This window comes from Taudactylus pleione, unplaced genomic scaffold, assembly GCF_031769625.1.
Source record: "Taudactylus pleione unplaced genomic scaffold, aTauple2 ptg000041l, whole genome shotgun sequence".
In the NCBI taxonomy this organism is placed as follows: Eukaryota; Metazoa; Chordata; class Amphibia; order Anura; family Myobatrachidae; genus Taudactylus; species Taudactylus pleione.
Genome location: NW_028284443.1, coordinates 8,835,001 through 8,848,156, shown reverse-complemented (window position 1 = coordinate 8,848,156; position 13,156 = coordinate 8,835,001). Strand labels below are relative to the sequence as shown.

The 13,156-nt window shown below is 40.1% G+C and overlaps 1 protein-coding gene across 1 annotated transcript in view; it reads left to right on the top strand.

Annotated features, from left to right (window-relative positions):
- Positions 1–13,156, top strand: part of MAPK11 (mitogen-activated protein kinase 11) — a 47,280-nt gene that overhangs the window by 33,153 nt on the left and 971 nt on the right. Inside the window, exons 4-12 of the mRNA XM_088457628.1 lie at positions 3,220–3,331; positions 6,764–6,793; positions 7,152–7,199; positions 7,310–7,424; positions 9,901–9,972; positions 10,770–10,849; positions 11,830–11,908; positions 12,080–12,253; positions 13,005–13,156. The exon at positions 13,005–13,156 is cut by the window's right edge and continues 971 nt beyond it. Coding sequence (XP_088313754.1) covers positions 3,220–3,331; positions 6,764–6,793; positions 7,152–7,199; positions 7,310–7,424; positions 9,901–9,972; positions 10,770–10,849; positions 11,830–11,908; positions 12,080–12,253; positions 13,005–13,078 — 784 coding nt within the window. The 3' untranslated portion in view covers positions 13,079–13,156. The remainder of the gene's footprint in view (positions 1–3,219; positions 3,332–6,763; positions 6,794–7,151; positions 7,200–7,309; positions 7,425–9,900; positions 9,973–10,769; positions 10,850–11,829; positions 11,909–12,079; positions 12,254–13,004) is intronic.

Genomic DNA, 13,156 nt, shown 5'->3' with positions numbered 1-13,156 from the left:
TTTAAACACACTTGGGATAGGCATAAGAATATCCTTAAGAGAGATGCAAGGAGCAAATAGGGCTGAAGTTGCCAAAAGGATACATGAAAAGCGGCAGTCTAGATGGGCCAAGTGGTTCTTATCTGCCGACAATTTCTCTGTTTTTCTGTCCAACATGACAGAAAGATCAGATAATTGGTCGGCCGCATCTGTCCCAACATTTCCCCTGTTCTTTCACAGGGCAGGAATAGGGAAGTGTTTCCTCCTGTGTGGTGGAACGCAGATATCGTGGCAACGATATCTGTTGGTGTCAGTTTGTCAGGAAAAACCCTATATGTTTGTGTGGTTGGGAATTTAGAATGTACACTCCAATGGGGCAGGGTAATTGATTCACACATTACACAAGGACGAAATGGCATCCAGAAGCAGGATGGAGCCCGAACCCGATCCCACCCAGTTGAAATGATACACTAATATCCAAAGAGTTATATTAGTGACAAGGCAGATTTATGAAGCAGTGAAAAGATTGGGAAAGTGTGTCAGTGGAGAAGTTGCCCATGGCAACCAATCATCTTCTACCTATTATTTTATAGAATGTACTTTGATAAATGCAACCTCAAAGTTGATTGATTGGTTGCCATGGGCAACTTCTCCACTGGTATACTTTTCCAATCTTTTCACTGCTTCATACATCTACCCCAAGGTTCTTTTCACTACCTTCATAGAACCTATGGGAAAGAGCCACAACAAAATAAAATCTGCCCAGCCTGGGATGGAAGGTTTTCTGTTCAACCTGAACATATTTTTTTTAACCACTCCAATTCTCAGACTACGGAAGGGAGGATAGCACAGTATGGATGAAGGAATCCTTTGTCACTAAGGAAGAGCTCTGTTAGACATGGAGATAAAGTAACAAGATCTCTTACAACTATGGATATAAAGGATAGGGTTTCCACAGGTATAATGGAAGGCTCCTTTACTAATGAATCTGGTGAAATTGTAGAAACCACTTAAAAAATTAATTTGGATAATGTGGAAACTTTGCTTAAAAACATGGCTGAAACATATATATGCAAACAGCACAAAGGGCCTGATTCTGAGCAGGATGCAAGTGGGTTTGCGGATGGATCATGCATGCGCCATAGAGAGAAATTGGCAACTGTGCCAGATCAGGCAAACGCACATGGATGGAGATCATTTCCCTCTAACACAAGGAGGGAACAGAAATGCGCTCTGTCATGGTTCCCAGTGACTAAACTCTGTATATGTGTACATCAATGCTATAAAGCTGTTATTTTCAACTTCAAGCCTCAAGTTTTCCCAACAGGTCATGTATGGTGTAGTTCAATTTGTGGAAAGAGGATGGATAATTACTGATACAGCAAAGTAGACACACCTGTGCATGATTAAAGAACTCCCGAAAACATGACCTGTTGGTAGTACTTGAGGACTAGAGTTAAAAACTCCTGCTACAAAGACACTAGTAACCCCATGGAACCTCATTCTGTTGATGGATGCCCTGTTTTAACCATTATAGGAAGTCTCATAGAGAAGCATATTACTGAAGGTAGTGTTTCCGGTGGCGATTACTTCTGCATTTAAGGGTTGGAGTGTTACAGGCACTATAATGTAAGCAACACTTTCTAAATATCTACAAGGATACAGTGGTTCTAAAAACACATTCAACTGTCTTTGCAAAGGTGTTGTCTACATATCTTAGTAACCAGAAAATTGTTTTACCATATTTGTACCCACATGCTGTGTATGGTTAAAGAGAAGAAACTGGATTTAGTGACAGCGATTACTAAAAATTCCACTAAATGGCTGATGTAATATTTAGGAATGAGCAATACTTGTAGTAATCTAGATTATGGCTGGGTCAGAGTCATGGTGGGTGGGGATATGAGAGCAGGAACCTAAAAGCCGCTTCACTACAATGAGCTTAAGTGTTGTAGGTGACATTATTAATTAAGCTTTTGTATTTTGAATGGGAGTTGTCTATATATTAAAATACTATGTGTAAACCTAGATGCTGTGTACATAGTACACCCACCGTTTCATGTTTCACTAGTGTATTATTTCTAAGGGCACATAAACAATGGTCACTACTCTTTATCAAATGCTGAATAACATACAACATTGAATAACATACCTAAAGTAACTGAAGTGTATATAGCTGATGGCCATATTTAGCTTCTCACCCTTTCCTGAAGGATGGCTTGGTAGAAGAATCTTTTCCCTGTCTTTCCAGGCGTAGTATGAATAGTAAGGCTTGCAATGGAGAAATGTATTGTGTATTTACATACAGACACTGGGACATGCCATACGACCAGTGTTGTAAAGATGTGATGTCAGCTGCCTGTGATGGTGGAGTGAGAAATGATACAATCACACTTATAACTGATATTACTGAGCAATGTGTTTTTACCTTTAATGGTTATAGCACAATGCAATGTAAGGGTTTAGTGGTCATTTTAATTGTATTTCTGGCCTCTCTGAGACCTGTTACAAATACATAAAGACCCTACTACACCAGAGGCTCAGTCAGGTAAATTTAGACTCTGGCAGAATACAGTATTTATAACACTCTTACATACACCACTATATTCCCACAAGTTTCATTGTACCTATAGATTTATTTCTACAGTGCCACAAATTGTACACGTCATCTTACTGCATAAACAATATATAACTTGGGCCAAATGGCAACTTCAAATGGTAGTCAAAAAGCTTACAATCTAATTACATAGTGTAGACATGCACAGACCCATTGGTAGAGTAACATAAACGCTGAACATTTAAAATGGGATGTAGTTGAAATCCCGGCTGTCAGGATGCCGGTGCCGGAATCCCGATACCAGCATCCAGACTGTAAGTATTAGGGTTAGTGTTAGACACTGGGGCGGGGGCTTACGGTTAGATCCCAGGAGGGGGAGAGTTAAGGATAGGCACTGGAGGGAGGTTAGGTTTACGGTGCGGGGAGGGTTAGGTTTAGGGGTAGGGTTAGGATACTTCTGTATCCTAACCCTGTCAGGATGCTGGAGTCTAGATTCTGACCGCCAGTATCCCATACCCAACCCTTTTAAAATAGCTGATCACAGTTTAAGGCACTTTAGGTGCATGATTGTGCTTTGCAACAGCATTGGCTTTCTGAGTCCGCTTCTTGTCTTAATGTTACAATATAATTTAATGCTAATTTTATTGTCTGTTCATAAGTAATGCTGCTTTTTTGTTTTACAGGTATCTAGTTACAAATCTTATGGGAGCAGATCTAAATAATATAGTAAAGTGCCAAAAGTTGACAGATGACCACATCCAATTCCTTATTTATCAGTTACTTCGTGGTCTCAAGGTAATAATTCATGTGTCAGGTTTCTGGTGTCTGTTTTCTGTTTTGAATGGCAAGTGTTTTTACTCTTCTAGTTTCCCTTTGGGGATGTTGTATTGTTCAGCAATGATAAGCCTTCTATAATGTTCTGCTTTAGAGCGTTCTAGATTCTTAGGTCTAGACGGCTGTATTTGGAGGGTTTGACTGCTCTCAGTAGGAATTACAAACATCCAGTATTCACACTCGCTCACGGTGAATCAAGCTATTTGTTGAGCCTCTTTCCATCAAAATGTACAACAATACATTTTATTTTATTTTCATTTGTTTCTGTAAACCTCCATTTGTACTGCAGTCACCCCTAAAATGTTTGGTTTTTAATTTCTCCCTCTATGTATTTGTCTGTGTCTTGCACCACAAATATAATTTTTATTTGTTTTGTGCTCTGGTGCATTCTGTTTCACTATGCAGCTCTGCACCAGTGATATACTTATCTAATGTTGTACATAGCTTGCTGCCTTTTCACCCTTGCTGTATCTGGCAGTCTGCAAGACCAGATCGGTATGACTCTTTAGGAGTGTTAGCCAGTAGATCCTTTCTGTTTCTCAAATTCATTTTGACAGTGTAATGTTTGTAACATTTTAAGAAACAGTGTTTTCCCTGAAACAGTGTTTTATAAAGGCCACCATTTGGACAGTCCTACCTTGGATAATATATTCTATTGTAATCCGCCTATTTGGGGATTACATTTTATTGAGAGATTAGGGTACTAAATTAAAAAAATAAAAATAAAAGCATTAAAAAAATGGCAGTGCTACAGAACCCCACACCACACTGATTTTGTTGTGTGATTATGTGTGGTGAACTCCTACACCTAATACAGAGAAAGGAGCTTAGGATATACAGGGGTATTCAATATGAAACGTAAACTTCGCTGTCGAAGTTTACATTTCATATCGGAGATTTTACCTGCGTTCAAGTATCGGGCGCGCTCCCGCTTATCCCCGTATTCAATTTGAAATCGTCGAAAACGGGACCCGGCGATACTTGATTCGGCGAAAAAAAACTGGAATTTTCTGGAAATAATTGTAGGAGCCCCCTAAAGATGTCCAGACCTCTGGGATCACTGTGGATACCCCCGTTTTTGCCTGCAGAAGAAACTCAGGGTTTTTAAATAGCCGCGCAGGTGTTTTTTTCCCCGACATTGAAGAAGTGATGCAGAAGAGCACTTAGGTTTTTTTTTCTTTTTTTTAAGTGGTCCCATCAAATTTGGGGTACATGAAAATGGGTACTAGCATATTTTTAAGTCCCTAAAGGTAATTTTTTAAAATTCTGCAAAAAATGCACCTGCCGCTACTTTGCGCAATGAATAAAAACACCTGCCCCATACTTGGGATCTGGTATAGGTAAGTATGTGTGAATGGGTAGGTGTGTTTATTAAACTTATACTGGGCACGGTGTGTGTGTTTTGTCTTTTTTTAACTATTTATTTTACAGTGAAATTACAGGTGCCGCATGTCTGCTGGCACTTGTAGTTCCACAAGTGCAAAATGGCAGGCATGCTGGCACTTGTAGTTCCACTGTAAAGTACAATGGTGTTACATTATTTGGCCCCCCCTATTACCCCCATACCCACCAAGCAAGGGGTATGGGGAAAAGCCCCAGGCTTCAGCGGGGGTCCCCAACTCCCCCAAGATCACCGGCTTGCGCTGACCGACTTGGGGTGTAATGCTTTTGGACCTGGAGCCCCGGTGATTGGGTCTGTGGCATTACACCCCGGTCGGTTGGGTCTGGTGCTGGTCTTAAATATAGAGGGTACCCCACGTCGTTTTTGCCCCCTATATTTAAAACCAGCACTAGTCCCTGCAGCCTTGAGTTGGTTTCTAAAATACGGTGGAACCCTACACTTTCTGTTCCCCGTATTTTTAGAAACCACCACTGGCTGCAAGCCCTGGGGCTGGTTTGGCTTTTGGGGGGTAACCTTATGTCATTTTTTTTTTTTTGTAAACTTTTACAAATTTTTTTTACAGAATAACAAAAACGGGAATTTTCGGGAAATATTCTAGGGACCCCCCTAAAGATGTCTAGATATGGGGGATCACTATGGGTACCCCCATTTTTAATTCCCGAAGGAAGTCGGGGTTTCTAATAGCCGCGGCAAGTGCATAAATGCGACTTTGAAGAAAGTGGTGCAGAAGAGCATTTAGATTTTTTTGGGGGGGAAAAATAACTATGCCCATCAAATTTGGGGTACTTGAAAATGGGGGTCAGCATATTTTAAAGCTGCTAAAGAGACTTAAAAAAATCGTGAAAAATCCACCTGCCGCAAGGAGATGCAATGAAAAAAACACCTGGGGCATACTTGGGGACCCCCCCACAGTCAAGTTCACTATTTTTTAACTTTGTTCCCCAACATTTTTTTTTTTTTTGACACAGATCGTTTCAAGGGGTCATTCCCAGGGGTGCAGGCTATTTTTTTTAAATCTGCACCCCTAAACCCCAATTCTGCACTTTTTTTCGACACCTATTCAATGGTGAAAAGTTATCACCGTTTTTTATCAAAGACTTTTCAAAACTGCGATAAGTCTTTGAAATTGAATACGGTGTAAAAGTAAAACCTGCGATAATGACGTCATACCTCCGATATTAATGCAAAAACAATGTTTTCGCTCCCATATTGAATACCCCTGTTTAGTATGATATTTTGCTCTGCAGCAGAGATAAGTATCTAATCATATCCTATTATTAACCTATTTTGTTCATTGCACTGTTAATTGGAAGATGTAGTATAAGGTTTCAATTCTATTGGACTAAAGCCGGATACACACTAGAGAACATGTCATCCGATCCGGCGGATCGGACGGCATTGTCCACATGGGACAGTGTGTACCACTATGTCGCGTGTAGTCAGCGACAACGCCTGACGGACCTGCGTGCAGGTCCAACGGATGTTGTTCCACTCGCCGCGGACGACCTCGTGCTGTGGGTACACATAGTTAAGTGTGTAACCAGAATAAGTTTAAATCGCAGAAAGAGCAGCTCTATTCCATGTCTGATATACTAAACACGTTTTGGATAGGTACAGTTTTAAAATATTTCCATTATTTGTTTTGACTCCTGCTAGTCAGATATTACTGACAGCACAGTGTTTATTCAGCAGTAAAATATACACCCATTACTCTTACCATGATTGTATGCATGTGGGAAGTCACAAGAGTTCCAAACAGTTGAACAATGTACTTGTCACTTATCGTAGGTGGAAAAATGACATGAGACATTATATTGTTTATATGAAAAGCTATTTGAAATTGAGATTTATAGCTGTCAGAAATTAATATGACAATCTCAGTTTTTCAGTATCTATATTTTCCATCTCTGTCTGTCTTGTATGGCTGGGCGATTTTAGTTTAAGCACGGTTTATTTACTAAAGTTACAAGTTTGGTGCTTTCTTTCCACAGTATATCCATTCAGCGGGGATCATCCACAGAGTAAGTAACTCTTTTTGATTCTCGTATTAAAGGAGTCCTACATTTTAGCATCACCCTCAGTTGTGGGATATTCACCTGTGGCAGCACCAACAATTGTGAAAGTTTAGTGTATTCTAAAACAGGTTTCTGCCAGTGTCATTCATCCATCTGCTTTACCATTGCACTGACTGGGGTCTCGGTGAGAGTGAGTACCACATACATGGAGCAGTAGTCCTGTTGAATACTTTACAGTGTGAAGAAGACATTTTGTATTTAGAACCAGATGGTGACTGCTCAGTTCCACTTGTAACATCATTTCCTTATGGGAACACAATTTTTTTTATTGTATTTATCTCATTATTTAATTTTTTTTTTTTAGGATTTGAAACCCAGCAATTTAGCAGTAAATGAAGACTGTGAACTAAGGGTAAGAATTGCATTTGACATCTACCCATTTTTACAGAAAAGAGCTTTTAAAACAAACCTATATGAAAAATGTCTTTTTAAAAGGACTTTTTATTTTCTCCACCTTTGCAGATTCTAGATTTTGGTTTGGCAAGGCAAACAGATGATGAAATGACTGGATATGTAGCAACCAGATGGTATCGAGCTCCAGAAATCATGTTAAACTGGATGCATTACAACCAAACAGGTAGCATGATAGGATTCACATGTAATCTATTGCACCAGAAACCATTATAATTTCATTGCATATTTTGCTTTAAATTCCATGGTGACTTCCTTATTGTACAGCAATTATTTCTAACTAGGCAGGGAAGTTGTGCACTGATTATTAAACTGTTTCATCCTGTAGAAATGCTATTACAGCGACGTGTTCAGATACAGGGCATATATACTAGTGTGGTACTCTGGTCAGCACGTTGTTTATGGCGAATGCTCTAGTTTGTTGGAGACAGAATGCCGCCACAGAGAGGCGAGACCCAAAACAGGATGGGAGGCCAAGAAACGGGACACTCAGGAATAATCTGTAATGGATGGAGTAAGGGAAAGGAATTGAGAAGACTAAACAAGACGTTCACAGGCAGTAAATTAAAGTACAAAGCTATTATTAATCATCCAATAGTATTATTCTGTTATATTTGATAGTATCTTACGCTAATTACTATCACTATACGTCGATCAGATAAAAACGGTGGTATAAATGACATTACAAACTTTATTAATCAATTTATTAATTGAATACTTACATCTTGCTGTATCTGCTCCTGCTACTTTATGTTGCTAACTTTCTGGTCAGTAATCATTAATTCTCTTTCCCCTGTAGCTTAATAATCTATTTATTCACATTGACTAATATGGTTTCTTTTTCTGTAATCACTTTCCTTTGGTACTTTACTAACTAGTTATGCTTTACATTTTTCTTCACTTCAGAAATTCCTATTAACATATCTAGATCAGTGTAAAGCTGGGTACATACTACACAATATATGGGCCAATATTTGATGAATTGTGTGGGTGTATCTCCCTGTCTGATGTGCTGCACATCAGATGGGAGGATGCGGTGCGGTAACATTAATCCTGTAACGATATATATATTGTCGTCTTGTCAGACCGTAAGTTCGCAAGGTCGTTAAAGTGTGTACCCAGCTTTTGTACTACTTCTAAATCTTTTCCCTTTTTCTCTCCTGCTTTGTTTTTACCATTGAATGCTCCTCCTTCCTTTTTATTTCTATATGTCTGAATAATGTTTTCTGATTTCCTGGCCAACCATTCATCTAAACTAACCTGTTGGCTTGCACTCCCCTCTTCTTTAAGTTGGTAGTTATTATGTGTTTTCACTCCCTCAATTCTATCTATCTGTACTCTCACACGGAATCGGTATGCAATGCTGGCTTGGGATGCCTACTGTCAAAATACCGACAGTGGCACCCCGATAGCTGGTATCCTGATGGGGGGTATACTTATCCTCCCCCCTAACCCTCCCATCTTGTATCCTAACCCTCTCCACCCCACACCGTAACCCTCCCCGTTAGTGCCTTAACCTAGCCCTCCCCCCTTCGTGCCTAACCCCCCCCCCCCCCTTAGTTTCTAACCCCCTCAGTGGTGCCTAACCCTCCCCCCTCAGGGTGTCTAACCCTAACCCCCCTTCCCAAACCTAATGCCATGCTACCTAACCCTCCTTCCGCGGCTAACGGTAAGGGCGCCCCGGACTTACCTCATACGGCATGGCGTCCCTCTAGATTAAGATGGGCGTTGGTATTTTGACGCCTATCATCTTAAATCCTTTGTCTGGCTTCCTCTTTGGGATTTTGACCGGCGGCATCGTGGCTGCCGGTCTCATAACTACATCCCCTCTCACACTTCTCTCTCACACATACTGTATTTCTCCCTTTCCATTAACAAGCTCTAATTTCATCTGTCTACTTCCCTAACTACTGTTTAACTCCTGTTGACTTCTCAGTTTCTTCCCAGTATTCTCAAATTCCAGCGGAGTGTGCCAGCTCTCAGTAGCTATAGCCGTCCATGGATGTGCAGCGAACATCTCACTTCTGTCACATGGAGGGACCTGTCTCGAGTTGAACATATGCCAGCTCTTCTCTGTGTATACCACAGTACAATTTAGCATTTATTTGAAACATTACAATAATATTTCGCAGGGGTTCTCAAACTCTGTCCTCGGGGCCCCACTCAGTTCACGTGTTCCAAGACACATTTTATAAATTACACAGGTGGAGCTAATTATTATACTTGTGATTCTGTGAGGAGACCTGGAAAACATGAGCTGATTGGGATCCTGAGAACCATGTTTGAGAGCTTATGATCTATTATATAGTCCTAAATATCATCAAACAATACAACAGAACGATGTCAGTAATTGGGAATATATACAATTTGAGTCAGTGAGTGCATAAGAAAGTAACGTGGAATCAGACTACAGGATTTCCAGGTGTTTAGTTTGCATTGTTGCTGCCACAGTATGGGCCACATTCCTGAGATATGTGAAACTTGTATTCATTCAAGTTGGCTGAAATTTAATTCACTGTAAACGTGTTGCTATTTTTTTTTACTAAAAATATATGTATGTAGAATTAAATAGAGTATTATAAACAATCAAATATAAAGGTTCATGTATTAACCCTTCCATATTTTGGTTTTACTGTTTGCAGTTGACATTTGGTCGGTTGGATGCATCATGGCAGAACTTTTGAAAGGCAAAGCTCTCTTCCCAGGAAATGATTGTATCCTTCTACTGTACTGCATGTTTCTATCCATGTTCCAGCGTTCTTAATGTAAAGCAATTTAAATAGTGGAAGTCTACTTAAAGGTACAAAACTACGTACTGAGTAGGTTTATACTTGCCATATAGTCCCTCCAACTGCTATTCCTTATAATATATGGATGTATTATTGATATATCTAATGCCATGAAAGCACCATTCACCGTTCAGTTGTGTATTATAATATCACAATACATAAGGGACACCATATTTCCTACTGTAGATTATATTGCTATCACTATTCATTTCTGCATGTATTTTCATTATTTCCTAATTATCAACTAAAACATCTTAGTATATAAAGGCAAGCTGTCTACTAATTTTATAACCAACATAATGTACAAATAAGGGGAATGATCATTCACTACTTGTGTACAAGTAAATCTATGTCCTGTACATTACTATACCAGCATTAAATAAATAAAATAATAAATCCTGAAGTCTGTACAAATATACAAACATAAATGTAAACTACCAATTTACAAAGGGCTTCTGACAATCTCCCAATCCTACCTCTAACCAGACTATCTTTATAGCACAATAATCTGTCATTTATAAGCATTTTTATAGTTCTTTTTGAAATTCTATGACCTGACAATATAATTTATTGCAGTTTTATTATTGATGAAGAGAATAACAAATCTATGTATCAATGTATTTTGGAAGGTGCTTATTTTTATACTTTATCAGAATAGCCTGTCTACAAAATAAAAATACAAGAAAAAAAAAAGGGGAAAAAAAATTCCTAAATTACTAAAGATATTGACCAGCTGAAGAGGATAATGGAAGTTGTTGGCACGCCTAATTCAGAATTTCTAATGAAAATTTCATCTGAACATGTAAGTTCTATCTGCTTGGTAATAATGCATATACAGATGTGTCCTCCATAAACTGTGGCTTTAGTCGCGCTAAACAGCCCCTCTCTGCGTGCAGGTCCCAGGCAACCTGACAGCGTAGAGCGACTTTCTCGCTCAAAATGTGCATCTTATTCACTTAAATATAATAACTAGGAGTGACAAAGCTCTGCTAGATTACATTGATCAATTTGATATGCAACATTTATACATCTTGTGTCCGACTGATTCTGTATGAAGTGCTCCGATGCAGCGCCCGTGGCTTTTTCTCCGGCCAAGTTCCGTTGTGCCTCATTTGCGACTTTGCATGTGTTTAAAACTAATTCCCGTGCAGTTAAAGGGCAGCCCAGTGTCTTTAGTACACTGTGAGTGGTGTTTTGCTGCATCTGCGATGCGAATAAAGCGGGCCATGCACGGTGCAATAAAGCAGCCGATCCAACGGATTGGTACGATTTGGCTGCTATATCACACTGTGTATGAGCCTGATGCCGAATCGAGCGCGCACCTGTGGGGTCGTACATCACACCCCCTGATCTTCCTGCAGGTTCAGTCAATCAGGGGATGTGATGTGCGATCCCATGCTATGCGGGTAGGGGATGGGGAGCCGGCATATCAGGCGGTCGGCCACCCGATCGCACCATGTGTGGGGACCGCCCGATATGTCGGACGTCGGATCCCCTGTCGCGTCACATGGTGCCTATCGCACCGTGTATGGGCCGCTCAAGACGCACAGAAAAATGCAACATGCTACACCTCTTGGAGCAGCTCAGTCGCACTGGGTGTTGTGTCGTATGGCGTATTGTCGCTAGGTGTGTGATGACACATCTGTAGCATGCAAGAAAAAGATTGTTCTGAAATGAGGACTCCTCTGTTGTAAGCTTATGAAACAAATGTATAATGGTTATTAGTTTACATTTTGTGTATGTATTGCAGCTTGTATTGTAAGTTTATCTTTTTACATCCAGGCTAGGAGATATATTGAATCCTTACCACACATGCCACAGCAAGACCTGAATGAGATGTTTCGTGGTGCCAACCCTCTAGGTGTGTTGCATTTTCCTCTACACTTTTACAGTCTGCCACTTGAATTAATCTCTTGGAACATCATTAAACATATTGTCTCCAGTGTACATGAAAGATATATACGCATATGGTGTTACTGATTTTCAGAAGCAGCATAATGCTGATAGGAGCCTTTTTGTGTTTTTTGTTTAGCCATTGATCTACTGAAGAGGATGCTCATTTTAGACAGTGATAAAAGGATCTCTGCCTCTGAAGCCCTTTCACATCATTACTTTGAGCAGTATCATGATCCAGAAGATGAGCCTGAAGCGGAGCCTTATGATGAAACTACAGAGAACAAGGAGCGCACTATTGATGAATGGAAAGGTAGAGAGCTTCGTTTTCTTTACAGGAACCAATATTTCAGGGTTTTCATGCAGAATGCACAAGGAAATGTAGAGTTAGACCCTTCATGATCATGTAATTATCTTGCTTGCATAAATAGCTTTGGAATATTATGGGCCTGATTCAGAAGTGAGCTTTATTGCAGCCGTGGTTTTATCTTTTTACGCAGATGTGACTGTGTCTTTATGGTAATTCCGCAGCCTATTGGCTTCCTACTGAGACGCCCACTGGCTGCGACTCATCTGCCGCTTTGCATAATAAATTGCGCACATCAGTCTCACTATTGTACATTATAGCAGCCCTATAGTTGCTCAGAATGTCTGTCGGAACATGGTGCCAATGCAACTGCAAAAAAAGACGCAGTGGCTGTCCACAACAGGCCCACGCCTAGCTGGCAACCCCCTTCTTACCACCAAGGAACACCCATTGAAATTGTCCCTCTCTCCGTCCAAATATGTTCTGCTTCCTCTGGCAGTAACCATCTGGACGCATGTGCAGAGCAACTCGGACACAAGCACAGACTGAGAACATCAGCCGCTTGTGACCGAAATCGACACTGCTTCCACCTCTGAATCAGGCCCTGCAGATAGAGGTTTCGATTTTATTGCCCACAGTTTTGTTTTTTGTTTAGCTGTAAGTTTGTTTTTTTACATCAAGTATATCCTCTGTTATTGCATTGAAGACATTTCTACATTCATGGTTTAATAGATCTTCCATTTGGTTTTCCCCTCAGAGATCACATATGAAGAAGTGATCAGCTTTAAGCCTCCAGATATTAAAATTGATGATCTGGAAATTGAACAGTGAAGATAGAGAATTCTCCTCATCACAATGGACAATTAGCAAATTGGCTTTTGCAACTTGAATGGCTTTTGTTGACCAAAG